The 23,377-nt window shown below is 48.0% G+C and overlaps 3 protein-coding genes across 3 annotated transcripts in view; 2 read left to right on the top strand and 1 right to left on the bottom strand.

Annotated features, from left to right (window-relative positions):
- Positions 1-19,254, top strand: part of lifra (LIF receptor subunit alpha a) — a 58,157-nt gene extending 38,903 nt beyond the window's left edge. The window contains exon 19 of the transcript XR_014554291.1: positions 19,237-19,254. The gene's annotated coding sequence lies outside the window, so the exon portion shown is untranslated. The remainder of the gene's footprint in view (positions 1-19,236) is intronic.
- Positions 927-5,059, top strand: LOC310807358 (UDP-glucuronosyltransferase 3A1-like). The gene is made up of 7 exons (XM_083673797.1): positions 927-1,040; positions 2,099-2,200; positions 2,326-2,446; positions 2,711-3,275; positions 3,772-4,003; positions 4,213-4,432; positions 4,714-5,059. The coding sequence occupies exons 1-7, from the start codon at positions 950-952 to the stop codon at positions 4,979-4,981; spliced, it is 1,599 nt and encodes a 532-aa protein (XP_083529923.1). The 5' UTR covers positions 927-949; the 3' UTR covers positions 4,982-5,059.
- On the bottom strand, positions 6,454-16,043 carry LOC310806518 (G-protein coupled receptor-associated protein LMBRD2B-like). Its single transcript, XM_083672646.1, has 18 exons — positions 15,930-16,043; positions 15,133-15,344; positions 14,753-14,868; positions 13,990-14,088; positions 13,575-13,742; positions 12,968-13,178; positions 12,711-12,785; positions 12,477-12,590; positions 11,648-11,831; positions 10,636-10,817; positions 10,292-10,425; positions 9,900-10,005; positions 9,426-9,523; positions 9,202-9,305; positions 8,768-8,814; positions 8,511-8,616; positions 8,030-8,135; positions 6,454-7,621 (listed from the first exon to the last, which is right to left on the bottom strand). The coding sequence occupies exons 2-18, from the start codon at positions 15,304-15,306 to the stop codon at positions 7,558-7,560; spliced, it is 2,088 nt and encodes a 695-aa protein (XP_083528772.1). The 5' UTR covers positions 15,307-15,344; positions 15,930-16,043; the 3' UTR covers positions 6,454-7,557.
- Positions 19,255-23,377: the final 4,123 nt, after the last annotated feature.

Genomic DNA, 23,377 nt, shown 5'->3' with positions numbered 1-23,377 from the left:
TCACTGAAATACCCAGACAAGGAGGTTGAATACACATCAGGGGAGGCTGGTGGAGGCAGAAATTGGAGGGCGAGCTTATTGTAATGCATAGAATGGAATGAGGAATGATACCATTCCTCATTCCATTCCATGCATTACAATGAGTCCATCCTCCGATTTCTGCCTCCACCAGCCTCCCCTGTAACACATAATGTATAAGAGACACACATAACACATGATGTGTAAGAGATTAGATTATTTTATGGTATTTCATTAGTTATGTTATTAGATCCTCATGCACCTTGTTACTGAGTGATGACATGGTTATTTTTGTGTTTAATTGTAAATACTGTATACTGATCTTAGTTACTGTACATGATGTGTTAAATATCCTAGCATTGTGATGTTTTATTTTTAGAACCCACCCAGAATTACCCAGAACCCAATTACTCATTACAAAAAAATGAATCCAACTTGTCTCTTTGTCTTTCATTGATACACAAAGGGGGGAAAGGGGGGTGGTGGTGGTGGGGGGGGGGGTCCCTCTCTCTCTCTCTTTCTCTTCTCTCTCTCTCTCTCTCTCTCTCTCTCTCTCTCTCTCTCTCTCGCTCTCGCTCTCTCTCTCTCTCTCTCTCTCTCACTTTCCCTCCCACCACTGCTCCATCTCACATGGACCTCTGAGTGTCTGACTTCGGCCAAAACAACCCCAGACACAGAGAGCCGGACTCACTTCCACGGACATATAAGACCACTCCCCTCCCACAGAACCAGTCTCCCTCACAGAGACGCACCCTATAGGACCGGAAAAGAAACCATACAGACAAAAGACATACAGATAAAGATAGACATTAAAGACAGATGTTCAAGACAAACGTTTATCTGTCCTAGACCTACAGCTCAGGGCTCATAGGACTTGTCTTAGACCTCCAGTGCTGTCTTAAGGGACCTGTTGGGGAACCACAGCTCTGACATGAGCAGCTTGTCTCTGGCGTTTCTCCTGGGGGTGTGCTGCTTCCCCACGCTGCAGCAGGCTGCTAAGATCCTGACGGTCTGCCTAATCGGTGAGTAGAGAAGGACAGAGCGAGAGAGTACCGTATGATTGACGCGTTGTTTAGTAGGGGTCTAGAACTAGCACAAGGTATATTATTCACTGGGGGTAATAGGTCATTGGGGGTAATTTTTTTCTCAATTCAGTCATTTTCAGAAACTACAAACGTTTCCAGCCAGGTGGAGTGCATTTGTGACTGTAGTTCTTGAATGTCACTGAATTCATTTTATTTTTCACCCCCAATGATATCATAGGGGGTAATTTTTAAACATTTAAAAAAAAATATATACTACAAAACATAGAAATTTGCCGTTTTCACATACTGTGTGGACACTATGGAACTGGAGACAATGAATATGAGGTTAAAAATTGGCGAAGTGTCCCTTTAAGGTTTTCAAATAATATCTTCCTTGTCTGTGGAGTGTGAAAAGCTCAAGATAACATGACTACATACTATATTTAGTTATTTGTTAGTTTAGACTGACAAAAGAATAACACTGTATAGTGTATATCATCTCAGTGATGAATGGAAAAGCATCCGTTACTGTATGTATTGTGTGGATAAACAGTAAGACATGTCCTGTGCTGTGCAGTATTGCTTGTGTGTAATGAGAAGCTTTGTAACAGTGATTGGCTAGGTTCTGTTATTGGCGCCGGAAAGGGAGGGATCCACAGGGTCCTTGAGCCTCCCACTTTTAATCTCACCCTCCATGAAATGTATGGAGAGAACATTTCTACATTCTATATTTCTATGTTCCATATTTCTATATATTTTCCTCTGTGGCTCAGTTGGTAGAGCATGGCACTAACAATGCTTTAGTTGTGGGTTTGATTCCCACAGGGACCTGAAAAATGTATGCACTCACTGCAATGTAAGTCGCTTTGGATAAAAACATCAGCTAAATGGCATATATTATTATTTATTATATTAAATGTACACTATACCCTGGCCCCCTTACTTCAAAACTGGCGACATTATTCTGACGTCCTTGTTCTGTGCTGTGCAGCAGGGATTGTGTGTGTGTGTGTGTTGTGAGGTACAGTGGAGGTCATAGGCTGCGTTGTGTGTAGGGGGAAGTCACTACATGCTGTTGGACGAGATCTCACACACCTTCCACCAGAGTGGCCACAAAGTACGCATGCTGCTACAGATAGGCAACCCTGTCATCAGAGGTGAGACACACACACACACACACACACACACACACACACACTCTCTCTCTCTCTCACCATCCATCCGATACAGCATTCTTAACTTGACTACTGCTGTGTAAACCGTGTGTGTGTATGTCCACCAGGCCTGGACTATGCTGCGCGGGCTGAGAGCTACCAGGTGACCAGGTGGTCAGCCGGGGAGGACTACATCAGAGACTACAACGGCTGGTTCCTGGAGCAGCAGAAGGAGTTCTTCCTGGGCAGGTGAGGACAGACGCTGTTTAGGATGGCTATGGTGATGAATGTGGTAATGGTGAATGTGGTGATGATGATGATGATGGTGACGGTGGTGATGATGAGGGGAGTTCCTCCTGGGCAGGTGAGGACAGAAACTGGCTGTGTTCCAAAATGCGTTCGCTCTATTGAGAGTATATCCATACTTGGTATACGCCCTAGATAGAGCGCAAGAACGCATTTGATAATAATGATAATGATGATGATCCCGTCTCTCTCTCCTCTCCTCCTCAGAGACAACTTCAGCAACTTCCTCAACTTCATGGGTCACCTGTCCTACCAGTGTGACCGCCTCCTGGCCGACGCTGACCTGCTCTCCTTCCTCCGCGGCGAGTCCTACGACCTCGCCATCCTGGACGCCTTCAACCCCTGCTCCTTCCTGGTGGCCCACGCCCTGGGCCTCCGCTACGTAGCCTTCTACCCCGGGACCCTGAACGGCCCCTTGTCCATCGGCCTGCCCAGCCCCCTCTCCTACGTCCCGGTCTTCAACTCACAGCTGTCCGACCACATGTCCCTCTGGGGCCGCGTCCGGAACATTCTCTGGGCCGCCACGGCGCCGGTCGTGGAGGAGCTGGTCTTCTCTAAGTTCAGGGAGGTGGCAGAGCGTCACTTCACACAGACCTCTCCTCCTCCTCCTCCTCTTCGTCCTCCTCCTCCTCTGGCCCTCTCTGAGCTGTACAGCCAGGCAGAGCTGTGGGCGTTCAACACGGACTTCTCTCTGGAGTTCCCCCAGCCTCTGATGCCGTATACCGTGTGTGTCGGAGGGCTGCTGTCCAAGCCTGCCATGCCTGTGTCTCAGGTACACCTGACTACATTAGGCTGCATTACCCTGCTACACTCCATTAGGCTACATTACCCTGGTCCATGACATCAGGCTACATTACCCTGCTACATGACATTAGGCTACATTACCCTGCTACAAGACATTAGGCTACATTACCTCGCTACATGACATTAGGCTACTTTATAGATAAAGACAAACTGCACTGAGGGTTCACTCAGAATGTTGACTCCTCTCTTGGGGAATAGTTGGGGCTTTGTGTCAGTATCCAAAGACAATATCTGTATGTAAGAAGAGCAGTTTGTGGGGTGTATCAATTCGACCTCAGATACAGTTAACAACAAATACAGCATAAACATTCTGAGTGGACCTGAAGTGCTGCTAAACTTTGTCTCCAATAGATTTACCCTGGGTAGAAAAAAAGAACCCAGATCATTGTGATCGAGATTAAACGTTTTGAAACACTTGACCCAACAGTACCTTGCCCTTCCCTTCCCTTCCCTCTTCTGTGTAGGACCTGCAGGACTTCATCTCAGGGTGCGGTGAGTCAGGCTTCATCGTGGTCACCCTGGGGTCCATGCTGTCCTCCGTCCCCCTGGACAGCCTCCTGAGGGAGATGGTGGCGGGCTTCGCTAGCCTCCCACAGGGGGTCATCTGGAGGTACCACTCCCAGCGATGGCCCCCCCACCTCCACCCCCCACCCAACGTCAAACTGCTGGACTGGCTGCCCCAGAACGACCTGCTGGGTATAAAGTGGACTGCTAAACATGAATGCTTTCTTCTGAATAGATCTTTTTTTAGTAGTATTAGTAGTATAGTATTAGAATACAACATCATAACAAATGCAGTTATACATACGTTTCGATTCTCTACTCTCTACTTATATGAAAATAATCATATAAGTCACATATAAATCATACTAATCGTGCAAAACTCTCTTTCTCTCCCCCTCCAGGGCACCCTAAGGCTCGTCTGCTAGTGACCCACGGGGGTCAGAACAGCCTGCTGCAGGCGGTGTACCACGCTGTGCCCGTCCTGGGCATCCCTTTGTTCGGGGACCAGTTTGACAACCTGGTGCGCGTGGAGGCTAAAGGCCTGGGGCTGGCCCTCAGACCCACAGACATACACAGAGACCTCCTCAGCCTCACTATACGCAGACTGATAGAGGACAGCAGGTAGGACACAGAGGCCAGCGGAGGCCGGTGGAGGTAGAAATCGGAGGATGGGCTCATTGTAATGCGTAGAACGGAATGAGGAATGGTGTCAAACACGGAATGAAGAACGGTGTTTGATACCATTCCTCATTCCATTCCTTACAATGAGCCCGGCCTCCGATTTCCACCTCCACCAGCCTCCCCTGGGTTACAACATCCTCTCCCAGACTGTATTGATGGGCCCTTCACCTCATCTCTTTCTCTGCCCTCCTCCCTCCCCCCCACCCCCCTCCCTTCTCCAGGTTCAAGGCATCGGCCGTGTCCCTCAGTAGGATCCACCAATCCCAGCCCCTCCCCCCCGGCCCCAGACTGGTCCAGTGGGTGGAGCATATACTACACAGCGGGGGAGGGGCTCACCTGCGCCCTGCCTCCCTCACACAACCCTGGTACCAGCGATGCCTATTGGACGTGGCTCTCCTCTTCTCCCTGGGGCTTCTGGGAGTTGTAGGCCTGGGCTGGGCAGCGTTGTGGTATAGAGGAGACAGCGGTGCTAAACTCAAACCCCACTGACAGAGATTCAGGGGTGGGGATAATACCTCAGTTTGTGTTAATAATGTCGCATGTAAATATATTTTGTTGTTGAAATTAGTTCTTGTCCCTGTGTAATTCATACTGTATGTCTTTCAATCAATGAATTTGTCATTCAGTATTTCAGCAGTGAAAGTGCACAAGGCTTTCACCTTCTTTGTGCAGTGAAAGTAGAGATTGCAGGTGGATGTGACTTGAAAAGCAAGGCAGAATAGCTCCTGACTGATGTTTGTGCTAAACATATGACTGAGTTCGAACATCAACTGCATATCACAGGACTGTGTTAACACGCTGAGCTGAAGCCTGGTCCTCAGGTCTCAGAAAACAGTTACACATCGCCACTGAACCACGTCCGTTACACACGGACATCCTGATTGCTTGTGGCACCCGCCCCTCTCCGGGTCCCTGCCCCTCCACAGCCCAGCTTTGTCCAGCTCTGTGCAACTTTGACCTGGAAGTGGCGCTGATGAAGCTAGGCTGTGGCTGTTTCTGTGGTTGTTTCTGTGGCTGTGGGGGCTCCGTCACGCCTCACTGCCTGGAGCTCGGAGTCTGGAGACTGGAGGCTGTAGGCTGAGGACAGGAGGCTGGGGACGGGGGACGGGGGACTGGAGACATGGGAGACTGGGGATGGGGGACTGGGGGACAGGGGGAGGCTGGGGGACTGGGGAGGCTGGAGAGTAGAACCTGGAGACTGGACGATGGGGACTGGGGCCTGGAGACTAGAGGCTGGAGCTTGGAGGCTGGAGACTGGAGCCCGGAGCCCAGACCCTGGAGCCAGAGACAGACCCTCCTGACCCCTCCGGGCCTCAGCTCAGTTCAGCTCAGTTCACACTGCTAGGCCTGCTCTGGGGGATTTGTCTCGCATCTTGATCTCTTTGACACTCAGACAATCAGCGTTTCCAAACCTCATAAACAGCAACAAACAAACAAAGGTTCACATGGACAGATAGAGCCATTGACAACACAAGCTAGAAATAGTCTGCGGTGGTGGGGGGGGTCGAGTGAGGCTGTGTGTGTGTGTGTGTTTGTGTGTGTGTGTCTGTGTGGTGGGGGGGATGTTATGGTTTACTGGAGGTCTTAATTTGGAGACCAACCACCTGCACCCCCCCCCCCTCCTCCACCCTCCTTTCTCCTCCAACCCTTGTTTCCCAAAGAGACAAAGGCAACTCCCCATCATCCTTCCCGTCAGTGCAGTCATCCAGCCATTCCGTGAGAAGAACAGGACAGAGCAGGACACCCCCACTTCACTGTGGAACACTGTGTCTGGAACTCGGGGGTTCCGGATTGGCTGTATAGAGACCTGAGTGTTTGTGATTGGCTGTAGTCAGTGGAAGTTGTTTTGAGTCTGTAATAGAGAATTCACAGTTGGCCTCGGAGTCAGTTATTATTTTGATGATGAATTGTACAGAAAAGAAAGCATGAACAAGTCTGAATAATGAAGCATACCGATAAACCGTGGTGCAATTAAACCTTTAATCACAGTCCCCCGTCACAGTTTGGAAAAAAACATCCTCATCCACTTTTCAACGTAGCTATGTCCAGTGATTTTTAAAGCTTGATTCTGTAATGACTAACGATCTAAAATGGAGATTGATATAAATATACAGCACTTTCTAGTATGGAAATGAAACGATTTACAGTAGAGGACAAATTAGGTCATTAAGCCTTGTGATAAATCAAGGCACACTAAAACCCCTTGGAAAGAAGGGATGTTTCTATCATCATACAGACAACTCATCCATACTCTGGCACATAACAGGTCTGGTGCAGGGGAGGCTGGTGAAGGTAGAAATCGGAGGACGGGCTCATTGTAATGATGGTTTGATACCATTCCTCATTCCATTCCATGCATTACAATGAGCCCATCCTCCGATTTCTGCCTCCACTAGCCTCCCCTGATCTGGTGATCGGGTAGCCAATCACTGAGAATCGTCCTCCTCACACAATGAAAAGGAGAATTCGACAGAAAGGGAGGTAGAAAAGGAGAGAGAGAAAAGGCTAGATCTTATCAGGGCTGTTTCCCTTTCAGAGGGAGAGAGACAGTTGTTCCTGAGGTCAGACTGTTTCCTAAAGGCTTACTGGAGCCAGAGGAAGGTTCTAGAATCTACGGGACTAGACCCAGGGTTACACTCAGGTCTGGCATGTGGGACTAAACTCTACTCTGCATTACAAAATTGGTTCCTTCAAAAACAATGCAACTGGTAATGGACAGAGAAACAGACTAAGTGTTTTTGTAGATAAAAAAATAAATTTAAAAAAATGCCCAAAAAAAACATACAAAACAAGTATCAACAATGTTTACAAAGTAAATACAATTTCAACAAAGCTTCACGTTTCAGCATTAGATAACTTATGGGTAAAGGCTCTTCAAGATCTAGGGGAGACATTTTGTTTTTAAAGACAAAGAACCCAACAGTAGCAGCAGTTTGGACAGAGAGGCAAAGTCCTGAGCAGACTGTTGTCTTCCCTGAGGAAGAGAAAGTGAGAACCTTCCTCTCTTCCATTTTGTCCTTTATTCCCTTCTTCCATCTGCTTCTCTCGCTCTCTCTCTCTCTCTCTCAGACATCATCAAAGATTCGTGTCCGTGAAGACGACAGGGACAGGTAACGTCCTCCTGAGTATCTGGAGAGAGACAGAGAAAGGTTTCATATCGTATCGTAACATATCATATATCATCATATCATATTGAGAGGCGGCCATTACATGATGGCCGGTTCATATCAAACATTATCACATCAATACGTGTTCTTACATCAAAACACATCTCATCAAAATGGTTTATCACTAAATCTTTTTTCAAGTATCACATACAGTACAGTACATCAGGTGAGGCTGGTGGAGGTAGAAATCGGAGGACTGGCTCATTGTAATGCATGGAACGGAATCGGGAATGGTGTCAAACACATGTGACTGAACTGTGGGTTTGATACCATTCCCCATTTCATTCCATGCATTACAATGAGCCCATCCTCCGATTTCTACCTCCACAAGCCTCCCCTGCTGTACATCCATCTCACTCTGAGACCAGACCTGTTAGAGTGAGACTCTGCGGGTCCGTCACCAGTGACGTTCAGTGGTTCAACGTCCCGCAGCAGTTCTGCGTGGTCTCTGGTGTCCCCCCAGGAGAGGGGAGCGGCTGAGGCAGGGAGAGAGAACACACACCTGGGTTAACATGAGGGCGGTCAACATTACACATGGAACTGTCTGGGTTTGAACCGAAGATGTATCGCATGGATGACACAGGCAGGTACCATTATACCAAGAGGACATCCTCAGGGGACAGGGCTTAAGACAGGGCTACTCATTAGTGTGATTCCAAATGTCTGATACACTTCATTTGTTAATAAATTTGTTCATTCATTCATTCATTTATTTATTCCTACTGATCTTCAACAATCTTCCATTGAAAGTGTGATTTAGTCCACGACTAGGTTTAATCTGTGACTGGGGAACGACACCTGCAGTAAGTGTTAACCTGAGGAATCCATCCTACAGTAAACGACCTACTCACTCTCACTGTTGCGTGTAGGAGAGTCATCTGTGTTGTTTAACTCTGAGTATCCATTCCTGCTCCTCCCTGCAGCTCTCTGCTGGTCTCCATACCGCTCCCTCCATCCCTGAAACACCGTTTACATTGAGAACAATGTAGCACAGTGAGCTAGCCATCAGCTTAGCATTGATTCTGGCTCTAAATATTGTCTAAATATGTTAATACTGGCTCTAGAAATTGTCGGTGTGAAAAAGGATGAAAATGAGACAGCTGCTCACTCGTTTACGATTATCCCCATCCTCTGTCCTCTGTCGGTTTCTTCTCTCTAAACACAGAAAACAAAGAAACAAAATCAGTGGCTATCCATACCGTGGTCCCACGTTCATGTGTCAACACCCACCTACAACAGGGATACAAATCTCCCATAAACAAAAGCCTGAAGAGTCGACTTCAGCTTGGGAGAGAACAAGGTAGAAATTGGAGGACAGGTTCATTGTAATGCATGGAATGGAATGAGGAATGGTATGTGTTTGATACTATTCCTCATACCGTTCCACGCATAAGAATGAACCCGTCCTCCAATTTCTACCTCCACCAGCCTCCCTCTCCTGCTGGAGAAATGTCCTCCAGGGTTCCTGCACCCCGCCTGATGAGAGAAGAGACATCTAGAGAAGAGAGGTGTCCTCTAGTCCAGGTGTGGTACACAACGTACCTCGCCTGATCAGCTCTCGTCCCTCGTCCACCAGGTCAGAGGTCAGGTCGTTGTCACTCATGTACTGATGGAAGCCCAGGAGGTTCAAACAGCGGCTGCCCAGACTAGAGACGGTGGAGGAGAGAGAGAGACAACCTGAGTCTACACAGTACACTGACCTGTAGTAGATATAGATGTACTAGACTGACCTGTAGTAGATATAGATGTAGATGTACTAGACTGACCTGTAGTACGTAGAGAAGCAGAGCAGCACTATGAGCATGGGGTAGTAGATGTAGAAGCCATCAGCAATGAAGGACAGGAGACGCATGGAGCCCATGATCTGGTAGAAAGGGAAGACAATATAATATAGAATAGAATAGAATAGAACAGAATAGAATAGTACATAATGGAAGAGTTGTACTTTGGTGTGTAATTGGTGTGTCTTACAGGAATTCCTCTTAATTCTTATCCCTAAATAAAGAATTATGTGATCATATATAGGATACATATATACAGCATGTAGGCCTTATCATTAGAGATGCTCAAGACCAGAGATGAACAAAACAAGCTGTCCATTGCCATGATAAACACATGGACCAGGGGAGGCTGGTGGAGGTGATCGGAGGACGGGCTCATTGTAATGCATGGAACAGAAAGAGGAATGGTATCAAACATCAGTACAGTAGGAGCGGTTGGCCCGTTGCTGTGTAACTCACAGAGGTGTAGGCTGTCTGCTGCCTCTGCTGGTGGGAGACGGTAGAGTCCATGTGGATCAGACCCAGGAAGTTCAGACACAGAGGAGGAGTCAGGCGGCAGAACAACCTGCAGTCAGACAGCAGACCAGCACTTAGACACTGACACAGATACAGGGGAAAACACTGGTTTTTTTGGACATAGATTAACCCTCATTTTAGAAAATCTCCATTAAAGATGCATTTTAGTCTAGGGTTAGACTTAATCTGTGTCCCCGCAAACCGGCCTGGAGAGTCTCCATCAAGTGTGATTTAGTCCAGTACTAATATTCTTAATCTATTAATCTAAGAATCTGGGAAAAAAAGGTAAATACACCTCCACACAACCCAGAACACCTGAGGCGTGGCATACGTACATGCCACTGAACTGCAGGCTGTAGGCGTCTGTCTGGTGGTGGGGCACCAGGTAGTAGTAGTTGAACACTCGAATACGCAACACCGTGGAGTAGACACACACACACAGGAAGAAGATGGTGACGAAGCATGCCATCTGGTGGACAAAACACGTCACAACAACAACAACAATACTTAACACTCCAGCCTGGATGCTCTTCTTTCTCACATTTCTAGCATTTCAAAAACAATCAATTAATCAATCAAATGTGTTTGTATAGTGCTTTTTACAAAGACGATTGTCTCAAAGTGCTTTACAACAGAAACAATATACTAAAAGTCAGATTATATAAGCATGTGTCCCTACCTCTATGTACAGGTAGTTGTACTCCCTCTCGGCGAGCTGGAGGAAGATGGCGAAGAGAGAGAGGACAGGGTGTGTGCTGAAGAAGGTGCACTCAGACCAGACCACAGCCACAGAGAGCAGGGTCAGGAGGAGGGCCAGAAGCCTGTAGAACCACTGCCTCAGAACACATTCCCAATACCACTCTGGAGAGAGAGAGGGACAGACCGAGATTATACACACGCATGCACACACACACACACACACACACACACACACACACACACACACACACACACACACACACACACACACACACACACACACACACACACACTCCCAATGCCAATCTGGAGAGAGAGAGACAGACCAAGGTTATACATACACATACACACACTCCCAATACCACTCTGGAGAGAGAGGGGAACAGATGGACCAAGGTTATACACACACACACACACACACACACTCAGAATACCACTCTGGAGAGAGAGACACACACACTGAGGTTATACCTCATTACTGTCCACACACACACACACACACACACACACAGTTAGACAGGTTTAATTATACACCTTTAATGTCTCAACACACTCTCCCAATTGAGAGAGAGAGAAACACACCAAACATGTTGGACAAGATTACACTACAGTGTACGCAGCAAAGCAAAGTTATGAAATTCACCCCATTCACTTGAGTTACATTCAGATATAGATTCTGGTCCATGATGTCATGATTGCATCATGCAATTCCTGCAGATTTTTCAGGTGCACTTTCAAGCTGTGAATCTCCCGTTCTACCACATCCCAAAGGTGTTCTATTGGATTCAGACCCGGTGACTGGGAAAGCCACTGAAGAACACTGAACTCATTGTCATGTTTTACCATTCGCTGACCATCACTAAACAGATTGTCTATGTTCTATGTGAACTCACCTGTAGTGTTAGTGTACAGGTATGTGAACTCACCTATAGTGTTAGTGTACAGGTATGTGAACTCACCTATAGTGTTAGTGTACAGGTATGTGAACTCACCTATAGTAGGAGTGTAGAGACATTTGCTGACCCATCCGGGGGGCTCAGCGGAGAGGAAACTATGGACAAACTGGTGTGAGGCGCTGCTCTCGTTCTTAACCACGTCCTCGAGGTGGAAGGCTTCTTCTAGAAGGATCTGCCACTGGACCTGGGTCTGGCTGTGTCTCTGCACGGCGTAGATCACCTGATCACACAATACACATGCACGCACGCACACACACACACACACACAGACACAGACACACAGACACACAGACGGGGGGGGTCATTAGATTTGCTGTCTCTGCGACTTTTCCACTGCTTGTTGTTCAGTTTCAAACTGAAGACCGGCCTTCAGCTTCTTAGAGATCCTTACTACTCTGCTGTATGCTGTGTCTCTCCCTTACGCACACATTGTATTCAATCTCTGAAAGGCTCCGGTGGTCTGATCTCATCTGGTGGCTTCTCACATCATGCCTGAACCAATCATTCCTACCAGTCTGTAGGCTGGAGGTCACACCTGTGTTTATATTGACGTCATCTGGCTGAGTCTCTGATCATATTACGGCACACAGGATGTTTTCCAGCCGTCATCGAAAATGTCAATAGACATTAAACTCACCAACTGCCAAACAATTCCGGAACACTCACCACCTAGAGTGCCAAGTGTTTTATGTGGTATTTACCTAGCAACAATACTTTGATTGGCTACAAAATGAAGCATGAAAATTAAATTGTAAAGTCACCCTTGGCACTCTAGAATGTTGACAATATGGGAGACTTTATTCACCCTTGGCACTAAATGAGTTAACAACTGTTTGGAAGGGAGAGGTCAGTGACAGCTAGCTACCCGTTTATGGAGCTTCACCAGGCTCCATTTAGAGGGAATGACAGCCTGCTGGTCCTCTTCTTCCCCAGACTCCTCCACCTTCCTCCCCATTTTCTCCTGGTAGTCGACGGGACACTGAAACAGGAAGTGGGATTATGTAGACACCCACTGTTATCTGGTTTACGATGGTAAACCAAAAGTAGGAATAATGGTGGTGAATGAAGGGGTCGTTTTAGGTTGTTATAACGTTGTTACCTTTCTCAAGATGGTGTCGATGCACTTCCTCAACGGGTGGTTGTACCTGATGGATTCATGGATGTTGGCGACCTCCTGTCACAGAGAAATATGTTATACTATGTTTGGAATTCCCATTGTTACAGCCTATCCTGCCCATGATATACGAGAACATACACATGGCCACGTCCATTCATAAAATGCCATCGTCTTACATCAAATAAAGGCAATCCTTTATCTCTATCCTTCCCCTCTACACCTCCCCTCCACTCCCTCACCTCCATGGTCTCCTCCAGGTTCTCCTCAGCGTCTGTCTTCTCCGTCATCATCTTGGAGGTTTTGAAGTAGGTCTTGGCCAGCAGGTAACCGTGGCGAGAGGCCTTCCAGTAAGACCGCGGGATCTCCACCAGGCCGTAGCCTAGCAACAGCACCAGTAGGAACAGCCCCCAGGTGTTGGCGGCAGTGATGCCGATGGTCTGGAGCTCTCGCCTGGAGGAGACGGAGACAAGACAACAGGGGTCAGAGTGAGGAGGGGGGAGGATGGGGGAGGAGGGAGGAGGAGGGGGAGGACAGGGAGGGGGAGGACGAAGGAGGAGGGGAGGGGGGCGACACAGGTGTCAGTGACGCAGGTGTCATGTACATGTACATGGAGGTAGATGTCATGTATGACTGGGTCACATGTATGACTGGGCCACATGTATGACTGAGCTACATGTATGACTGGGACACATGTATGACTGAGCTACATGTATGACACATGTATGACTATGACACATGTATGACTGAGCTACATGTATGACACATGTATGACTATGACACATGTATGACTGGGTCACATGTATGACTGGGTCATATATATGACTGGACCACAGCTGATGTACGTACCATGTGAGCTGCCACTGTGGGTGCGTGGCCACGTAGATCAGCAGAGAGATGAAGATCAACAGGTAGGTTCCGTAGTAGATGGCATTCTCAATGAGAGCTGTCTTGATCTTCCCAGCTCTGGAGAAGGCTCCAGAACGAGCATAGGACTGCATGAAGGGGAGCAGCAGCCTGTGTGTAAACACACACACACACGCACACGCACACGCACAGGCACACACACGCACGCGCACACACACACGCACACGCACACACACACGCACACGCACACGCACACACACAGGCACAGGCACAGGCACACACACAGGCACACACACACACAGATAGCAATATTTGTCAAAGACATGGTGAAATACCAGGTTAAAGTTATTGATGTGTTGAGAATGGTAGTGTTGACTGTGGAGTGTCCTGATCTCACCAGGTCAGACACTGGGAGGTCCAGTAGACAACCCGCCAGAACACAGGCAGGATGCCGTCTGGGATGTAGCTCCACGGCTTGTGACAGACTTTACGTGTGCTGAAAAGAGAGTTCACAAGAGACATGGCTTAACTCATTTAGCGCCTAGGGTGAATACAGCCACCCAAATTGTCAACATTCTAGAGTGCCATGTCACCAAAAATTGATAAATGATGATGCTTCATTTTGTAGCCAATCAAAGTATTTTTGCTAGGTAAATAACACATAAAACACATGGCACTCTAGGTGGTGAGTGTTCCGGAATTATTTGGCAGTTAGTGAGTTAAGTGGGCAGTATCATTAAAGGAAGTTTGAGTTTCTAGGACTTCTGTGTTCAGAGGTGCCCTACGTGTGGATGTTCCTGAACAGCTGAATGGAGGCTTTACCAGGGGAGGCTTTGTAAATGCATGTAATGGAATGTGGAATGGTGCCATTCCTCAAGCCATGCCTTGTTTGTCTCTGAGGTGAAGCCGAGGCAATATTGCATATTTTACTATATATTACTATTCTATCCTATCCTACACTATCCTTAATCACACAGTAACCACAGAACAGCACAGGTGAATAAGCTGACTCACTCCAAAAGAATACAGCTGGTCCACACTCAAAAAAAAGAGATACGAGGTTTATTTTTAGTAGTGTTGAATTCATTCTGGGATAGGTTTCTTTTCCTAAGCCTTGGTCAGTGTGGCCCTGTCACGTTTGTCTCACTGTGGTTGGTTACCTAGACGTAGGGTGGACTGAGGAGTTGGGTGTTGTCAGGTTGGAAGGGTCAACTGCTGCACGGGTCACGACAGCCGGGTGTTGTTCATTATCAATCTTACACTGGTTGTAGATGGTCTGGAACAAAAGCGGAGAGGATGAACACACGGACGGATGGACACACACACACACACACAAACGCGCATGCACATACACACAGACAGACACAAATGCACACACACAGATTCGAGCGCACTTACCCACACATGTGCGCACATGCACACACACACGTACACAGACGCAGACGCACAGATGCACACGTACACACACGTGAGCGCACACATACACACACACACACAGAGACAGACACAAACGCACGCACACACACAGACACACGCGTACCGTGCTGACGTCCAGAGGGAGGATGAAGACGATGAGGAAGCAGAGGAACCAGGACAGCAGAGTTCCAAACAGAACCATGCGCTGCTGCTTCCTGAAGTCGCCATAGCGATGCAGGAGGAAGAGAGCCAAGAAGAAGACCGCCACAACCTCGACACCCAGGGCAACCCCACTCATCCTGACAGTTACTGTCCCATCATAACACACACTCAACCCTGGAGAGAGAGGGGGAGAGGGAGAGGGACAGAGAGAAAGGGGGAGGGGAAGAGAGACAAACAGATAGAGATAAACAGAGAGAGAGATACAGACAGACAGAGAGAGAGAAAGAGAGAGATAAAGACACAAGACACAGGGAGGGAGAGTTGTCAAGAAGATGAAAGAACAAGTAGTACTGGACGTCCACTATGAATCAGTCTAAAGAGGAATCATGTTTAATTGAGTGGTTAATACTGTCTTCTACAACACGGGAGGGACATCTGGTAGCAATAGGAAAAGCCTTTATCTGCAACGGTAGACTATTATCAGCAGCTGAATGACTGTGGCCATATGTCTGATAGAATTTAATTACAGAATCTAACAAAAACGAATTACTAATACTCAAATGCAAGTACATGTCTATTAATTTCTTATCTACAATTACCTAAACACATTATCATTCATTCCTAATCATGTCTGCAATTTCTTAGAGCGTATTACAGTGTTACTATATTAATAGCGATGTTATGTGAAATTAATTCAGCTGAACGGTATTGTTAAATATAAAAAAAAACAGCAAAAAGGGAAGAATAAACGCAGTTTACCTCAAGTATTGTAGCTCAGTTGATATTCTCCGAGTCTATCTCTCCCTTGACGGATAATAACATAGTGTTCCGAAACGTGGAATCCGTGTACTGTCCACAACCTTTGAAACAATTGCGTAACATTGCGCATGCTCGCAATTCCTAGTCGCTTGGCATGCTGGTAAATGTAGTCTATTCGCCAGATCATTACGATGTGCATTTATTGTAGGCTAAAACCTGTTTGATTAGTGCGCGGTTGAGAAATATAACTTATGACAGTAGGCTACAGAGCCTAGTGCCAGACCATGTCTGTGCCTGTAACAGAATCCTGGGAGACCGTGTGGAAGGTTTCTTCTTGCATAACATAAACCCTAAAATCCTCAAGTCTTGCTGACTTGTAATCTCATACTCTCATTGACTGACTGAGATAGGGATATGCACAATGCACGATGACACATCTCCGAAACAGCAAAGTGTTTTACATCGTTTTATTACATTCTGATAAACAGTCGCACATTCAAATTTACTATGAATTTTCAGGTCACAGTAAATGCAAGATGACCATTTCATTTGAGATATATACATGCACAGTATATTCAACCGAAATCGCATCCCTGGTGAATAAGCAACGTTGACCCACGAATCTATCTCCAGTTCCTGCATTGAGAAAGTAGCTTAGTGACTTCATCAGACAGTCACAAGTCCTTTTATGGTGTTCCAGCCTGAGCATTCCATCTGTCCCTCCTGCCCCATGTCCTCTTTGATCCAGGTGGAATGTTCAATTCAATCAAGTGTTCTAGAACATCAGATCAGAGGACAGCTTTCACATGACCGGCTGTTTTAAAGTCCTCTTCTCTTCTCATCTCCTCTTTCAGGTCTTTTGGTGAAAATCTGACCCAGTAACCTCACCCTAATTCGCACTGCTGGGCCATACTGAGTTGATCCGAGCTGAGCTGTACTGGGCTGGCATGGTGACACAACCAACATAGTTGCTGAAACAGTGCTGAAAATGACGATGTGAAAAGAATTGATCCGAGCCCAAGCACAGAACAGTTTGAGACACACATGTTTGATACCAATCCTTATTCCATTCCATGCAGGGGAAGCAGGTGGAGGTAGAAATCGGAGGACAGGCTCATTGTAATGCATGGAATGGATTGAGGAATGGTATCAAACACATATTTGATACCATTCCTCATGCATGATATCCTTATTTCTTTCCATGCATTACAATTAGCCTGTCCTCCAATCTCCACCAGCCTCCTGTGTTTAATACCATTCCATATTCCATTCCATGTATTACAACGAGCCCGTCCTCCGATGTCTACCTCCACCAGCCTCCCCTGGCAGAGCCTCCATTCAGCTGTTCAGGAACATCCACACATAGGGCTCCTCTGAACACAGAGACCCTAGTAACTCGAAACACACGGCTTTGTCCTCCAGGAGGGAGTCCATGCGGCCGAACAGATCCAGGCAGAGGTGCTCCAACAGGGTTAGACAGGCGGCCCAGTCCCCCCCAGGAAGCTCCGGGCCGCCCAGGAGACCCAGCCACACAGACCCGAAGATGTTCAGGGACTCTGGCCAATCCTCCAATACGTCCTCCATGCCTGATGGGTCATACAACCATTAGCATGACTCAAGTCAGGATAGTGCTGTACGTGTGGGGGCTAAGATGGCTTTCTGTCAGGCTGTGGTGCTAGTTGTAATCCATGCTGTGTGTGGAAGCTAAGCTATGACAGTGTACTGCAGCAGGTGCGCTCTCTCTCTCTCTCTCCTCTCTCTCTCTCCGTCTCTCTCTCTCCGTCTCTCTCTCTCTCTCTCTATCCCCCCCCTCTCTCTCTCCCCCTGTCTCTCTCCCTCTCTCCCTCTCTCTCTCCTTGTCTCCCTCTCTCTCTCTCTCTCCCTCTCTCTCCCCCTGTCCCCCCCCCCCCTCTCTCTCTCCTTGTCTCTCTCTCCCCCCCCTCTCTCTCAGCAGCTTAGACCAGCCATCTGCCAGGCTACATGCAGATCTTAACCCGTCTCCTCTCCTCTCCTTAGGAACACACTCTTCACCTTGTCACACTGTAGAGGATTACTCCTGATACCTCACTGGTCTCTCTACCTCTCTACCCCCCCCCCCCCCCCCCCCCTCTCTCTCTCTCACTCTCTCTCTCTCTCTCTCCGTCTCTCTCTCCCCCATCTGGCCTTGCAGGAAGGACTCCCCTCTCACCTGTCTACAATTCAGTCTATGAGGTGCAGGGGGGGCTGGTGGAGGTAGACATTTTTCTGACTGGGCATCAAAACGTAATTACCAGGTTTTACCACTAGGTGGCATCTATGTTGTCAACAATGTCTCAATTTGTGTGTATTGGCCTTCGTACACCACCTTGTGGAGGCTGGTAGAAGAACGGAAACATTCTTCATTCCCTTCCAAGCATTCCAGTGAGCCTGTCCTCCTATTTCTACCTCCACCAGCCTCCCCTGTCCTAGACTGTATCTTGTATTAAGAGTATCATCATTATGTGGGTGTTAAAATTCCATTCATATAAATAGCATGGAGCTGACCAGTAACAGCCAGCAAAAAACTGGACAGGTGGAAATAAATTCACACTGATCACACCAGCCATGTTGCTTTCACCTGTCCTGTCTGGTCAGATCACTGCAGATGAAGGAGAAGAGACGAGGAGAGGACACGAGGAGACAAGGAGAGAAGACGAGGAGAGGAGAAAGGAGAGGAGAAAAGGAGAGGAGACAAGGAGAGAAGATGAGGAGAAGAGGGGAGGAGATGAGGAGAGGAGACGAGGAGAGGAGACGAGGAGAGGAAAGGAGACAAAGAGAGGAGACAAGGAAAGGAATCCACTTTAGACTATTAAGATGCAGCCAATGTTTTGTCACCTTATACGGTGCATGTGAGGTCATGGGGACATCCTTTAGTCTGTAATAGTCTGGGATAGTAACACACTAGTAACTCTCATACTCCCTTCTCACTTCACCCCATTGTTGCTGTTTTATTCACTGTCATTTCCCTTATCTTTATGATATTGATGGGCTTCTTATGTCAAGTGTCTTCTTGAACAATACCATTTAATGTCGGGTGGTGGAGGGGAGGGGGTGGAGGGTAAAAGATCAGCAGCGTTTGTCTCCATTCTAAAAGGAGGGTAACCTTAAACACGCCGCTAACAAAGAGCAATGATTGGGTGTCTGGTGACTCCCCAGGCACCGTCGCTGTGATCCCATTGGCTCCCTGACACCGAAAATTGGCTCTGCGGAACACAGCACCAACATCCACAGGACAAAGAACAAACTCCTCGGAAACAGATTACACTGACCACAGGGGAGGCTGGTGGAGGTAGAAATTGGAGGACGGGCTCATTGTAATTGTGTGCATTGAAGGAATTGACACGTGTGTTTGATACCATTCCTCATTCCATGCCATGCATTACAATGAGCCCATTCTCCGGTTTCTACCTCCGCTAGCCTCTACTGCACTGACTGTCTTGTTTCTTGTCCAGGCAAAGGTTTGTGGGTTTGTCACAGCCGGGCGGGTCAAATACTTGAAATGTGCTTCTTTGATTTACATTGATTCAGACTGGGTTTTTTTTCTTCACATTTAGTTTCGTTGTCAGGGCTTTCTCAGCTTGGACTTTTGGACTTGTTCTAGTGGTTCCATTGCACCATGTGATTTGAATCAATCAATGTGTTTGACCAGAGGTCAGGTTTAAGAGCATGGTGTGGTGTTGTCCAAGATTGAAGAAGACCATCTCTGTTGCCCCCTATACAGGTGGGCTAGCAGACAGGCAGTGGGGAGAGAGAGACAGGGGGAGAGATAGGGGGAGAGAGACAGAGGGAAAGAGAGTGAGAGCGGGGGGGAGCAGCTGATCTAGTTGTCCTCCTGGTGCAGTCAGATGTGAGAACAACCCTCCTCCCTCGTCCCCAGTCCCCAGTCCCCAGTCCCCTCATCCCCAGTCCCCTCGTCCCTAGTCCCCAGTCCCCAGTCCCCAGTCCCCAGTCCCCAGTCCCTAGCCCCCTCGTCCCCAGACGCAGTCCCCAGTCCCCTTTTCCCCAGTCCCCAGTCCCCAGTCCCCAGTCCCCAGTCCCCTTGTCCCCAGACCCAGTCCCCAGTCCCCAGTCCCCAGTCCCTACTCCCCAGTCCCCTTGTCCCCAGTCCCCAGTCCCCTTGTCCCCGGTCCCCGGTCCCCGGTCCCCAGTCCCCAGTCCCCAGTCCCCAGTCCCCAGTCCCCTCATCGGCCCTAAACAACACCCACGGCAGAGCGGAGACCTTTGTTTGAAGTCTGATCCATGGGAAACCTTGGGCACAATGATGCAGGGGGACAAAGCAGGCACAGTGTTACCACTCCCTCGGGTGGCACCACAAGACAAGAGCACGGATCCCATAACCTGCCCCCAATTCAGCGGTACCCCCCCCACCCGCCCCCCGGGACTGGCCACTCCCCTGGCCCACCTATGGCTGCCTGGGACAGGTCACACACACAAAGAGGGATAGGTTTACAGCCTGAGATTTAGGACACTGTATGTGTGTGTGTGTGTGTGTGTGTGTGTGTGTGTGTGTGTGTGTGTGTGTGTGTGTGTGTGTGTGTGTGTGTGGGTGTGTGTGTGTATGTGTGTGCATGTGTGTTGGGGTGTGTGTGTGTCTGTGTTTTGTGCGTGCTTGCTTGCGTGCGTGTGTGCGTGTGTGTGTGCGTGCGTGCGTGTGTGTGTGTGCGTGTGTGGGGTGTAACAAGGTGTGCAAGCTCACTTTGGGGAGGCTTTGTGACCACAGAGCAGTGAATGGATGACTAGGTGGTCAATGACATCATAAAGTTGGCTCCCAGAGTCAAGAATGTGTTGTACAGAACTGACCATGTTGAGACAGGATGACCTCATACCTGGGGAAGGTCTTTGACTAAAACGTTGCAACTATTAAAATGTATTACTCTTGCAAGCAAGGACAGTTAGCAGGAGCATCTTTCTTCTAAGATAGAATGAGCCATAATGACAAAACTGCCCAACATATTCTGTGTGGTTAGGGTTAGGGTTAGAGTTAGGGTTAGCTTGAGTTAGCTAGGTGAATATCCCCTTTATCAGCTTGAGGTAGCAGGTGTGTATCCAAACCGATTCACACCGGTTCACATCGGTTCACACTGTCTAACAGGCTGTTTCCGTCATGGTAGATTCACATGCCTTTCAAGTTGACATTGTGGCGCCCACACCATTTCCCCTCTGAGAGATGACAGGATATGGTGCTGTGTTTTGAGAGTTGTGTTAATTCCATGCTAAATCACTGGTTTGTTTGTTAACCACAGGGCACCGAGTTACACTAGCCTGGACCACAATGACACCCTTGACATTCACACGACATGTGATAACAATGGCTGCGGGTTCTAGAGTGTTGGAGAGTGATCAGATATGGAATGGAAAAATAAGAATTCTCTCTGTTCCACATTCCATGTGTAATCTATTTACCAGACACCATAGCATTACTGCCTGGAGGGCCACAGCACAAAGCAGGCTCTATACACGGAGTCAGACAGAGGCTTGGGAAGTGCTCCTAACCCGAACCTTTTCTCTGTCCCTGGGACTATGAATGATAAGGATCTACACACCAGGGGAGGCTGGTGGAGGTAGAAATCGTGGGATATCCCATGCATTACAACGAGCCTGTCTTCTGATTTCTACCTCCACCAGCCTCCCCTGGTACACAGGCAACTTTAAGACCATCACTTTAATCAGTGACTTTAAGCCACGATCATTACATCACGACTAACCCATTGTCTTACGGCATTCCTACTCATCGCCTCAACCTCCCCGGACAGACGGAGTCGCGCTATCTGACAATGAGACAATGCTATCAAGCTATAAATGTTGGTGGTGTGTTCTCAGATAGCCCCTCTCTCTCTCTTCCCGTGAAAAGGGATTTACATTTTAAGGTCCATCGAAGGCCAGGACCAACCCTGTCCCTGGCCCACTATGGCCCTGTAATTACTGCTCCACAAAAGAAGCCAATGTTTGTTAAGTTAAGATCGTCGTCTCCCAGAGCCAAGGGTCGCCTAGGAGACGGGGGGGGGGGGAAGAATGAGGGACACGGCTCACACTTCCCTGATGGAGTGGTGGCTGATGGGAAAAGCAGGAATTAGTCCGTTGGCCTTGTGTTGCTGAAAGACTCGCTCCTCCTCCTACGAGACTCAGACTCTTTGTCCGTCCGATGGTTTGGCAAGTCTCTCCACACTCCTCCTCTTAGATCCCGAAAGAGTTGATTTCAACACAATTGACTCCTTTAGAGAGTGAGTGCGTCAATGAACAGCATGGGACCAGTTCTACACAAATGATTCACAAAAGTGTGGTTATTATATTCACTTGGTGACGTCTCTATGACCAGCAAACAGCATGTTGTGAACACGTCAACCGAGCTTGTGATGGATGAAGTCACACAACATGCAGCAGGACCTCAATGCTATTAATAACATACAGTAGCATGGGCTGTGTAGGCCTGAGGCGTATGGGAGCCTATATCCCTAAGAGATGTATACAGTACCAGGGGAGGCTGGTGGAGGTAGAAATTGGAGGACAGGCTCATTGTAATGCATGGAATGGAATGAGGAATTGTATCAAGTACACAATCAAACCCTAACCCTAACCCTTTTTTTTTTTTTTTTTTTTTGCAGAATGCATAATTCTTTCCTCCCTGAGCTACATTTTCCTTTCCCAGATCAATAAACCTGCATTTCCTTGTCTCAATAACCTGTCCTAGTTTCCTCTTATTGTATTATATGGTTTACAAGGCTTCCCATAGCAGGACTGTTCCTTGTGTGTGCTCTGCAGCCCAGCCAGGGCTGCTTTACGGTGGAGGGTGGGGGGTTCAGAGGGTGGGGGGTACAGAGGGTGGGGGGTACAGAGGGTGGGGGGTTCAGAGGGTGGGGGGTACAGAGGGTGGGGGGTACAGAGGGTGGGGAGCTGTTCAGCTGTTCACTAGGTATTCTAAAGCAGCTCCACACCCCACCCCCACACCACCCTCCACCCTAAATCAGCTCCCCACCCCACCCTCCCTACCCCCCACCTTCTCTACCCCCCACCGTCCACCCTAAAGCAGCTCCCCACCCTCTCTACGCCCCACCCTCCACTCTAAAGCAGCTCCCCACCCCACCCTTTCTACCCCCTCCAACCCTGAAGTTGAAGCACCCCTTCCCTCAACCTCTCAATCCTAAAGGGACACTGAATAAAAGGATTTTTTTTCCTCCGATACTCAGCTGAAAGAGCCTTCCCTGAACCCCTCTGCTGCCCAGACTCTGCAGTCTCTAGTAAATGGTCATGGATTTATTGGTGTTGGTGATGATCCAAGTTATGGTTTCATCATTTGCAATGGAATAATTTTCTCTCTGACCTCTACATTCTTACCTTCCACCAGATAATTTTCTACATTTCTCCTCCCAAACTATGTCTCCATTTGAGTTGTTGTCATGTTTGGGTCTTGTGTGAGTTAGCTACAGTTGCTA

The sequence above is a fragment of the Argentina silus genome, assembly GCF_951799395.1.
Source record: "Argentina silus genome assembly, chromosome: 7".
Taxonomy (NCBI): domain Eukaryota; kingdom Metazoa; phylum Chordata; class Actinopteri; order Argentiniformes; family Argentinidae; genus Argentina; species Argentina silus.
The sequence above is the reverse complement of the archived record's forward strand: the minus strand, read 5'-3'. Positions and strand labels throughout refer to the sequence as shown.

Coding starts and splice junctions, on each gene's coding strand:
- LOC310807358 (XM_083673797.1), top strand. CDS start 950: ATGAGCAGCTTGTCTCTGGCGTTTCTCCTGGGGGTGTGCTGCTTCCCC. Junction 2,201..2,325: donor AGGCAACCCTGTCATCAGAG/GTGAGACACACA, acceptor TATGTCCACCAG/GCCTGGACTATGCTGCGCGG. Junction 3,276..3,771: donor CTGCCATGCCTGTGTCTCAG/GTACACCTGACT, acceptor TCTTCTGTGTAG/GACCTGCAGGACTTCATCTC.
- LOC310806518 (XM_083672646.1), bottom strand. CDS start 15,306: ATGAGTGGGGTTGCCCTGGGTGTCGAGGTTGTGGCGGTCTTCTTCTTG. Junction 14,089..14,752: donor TCAGTCCACCCTACGTCTAG/GTAACCAACCAC, acceptor CTCTCTTTTCAG/CACACGTAAAGTCTGTCACA. Junction 12,786..12,967: donor ACCTGGAGGAGACCATGGAG/GTGAGGGAGTGG, acceptor TCTCTGTGACAG/GAGGTCGCCAACATCCATGA.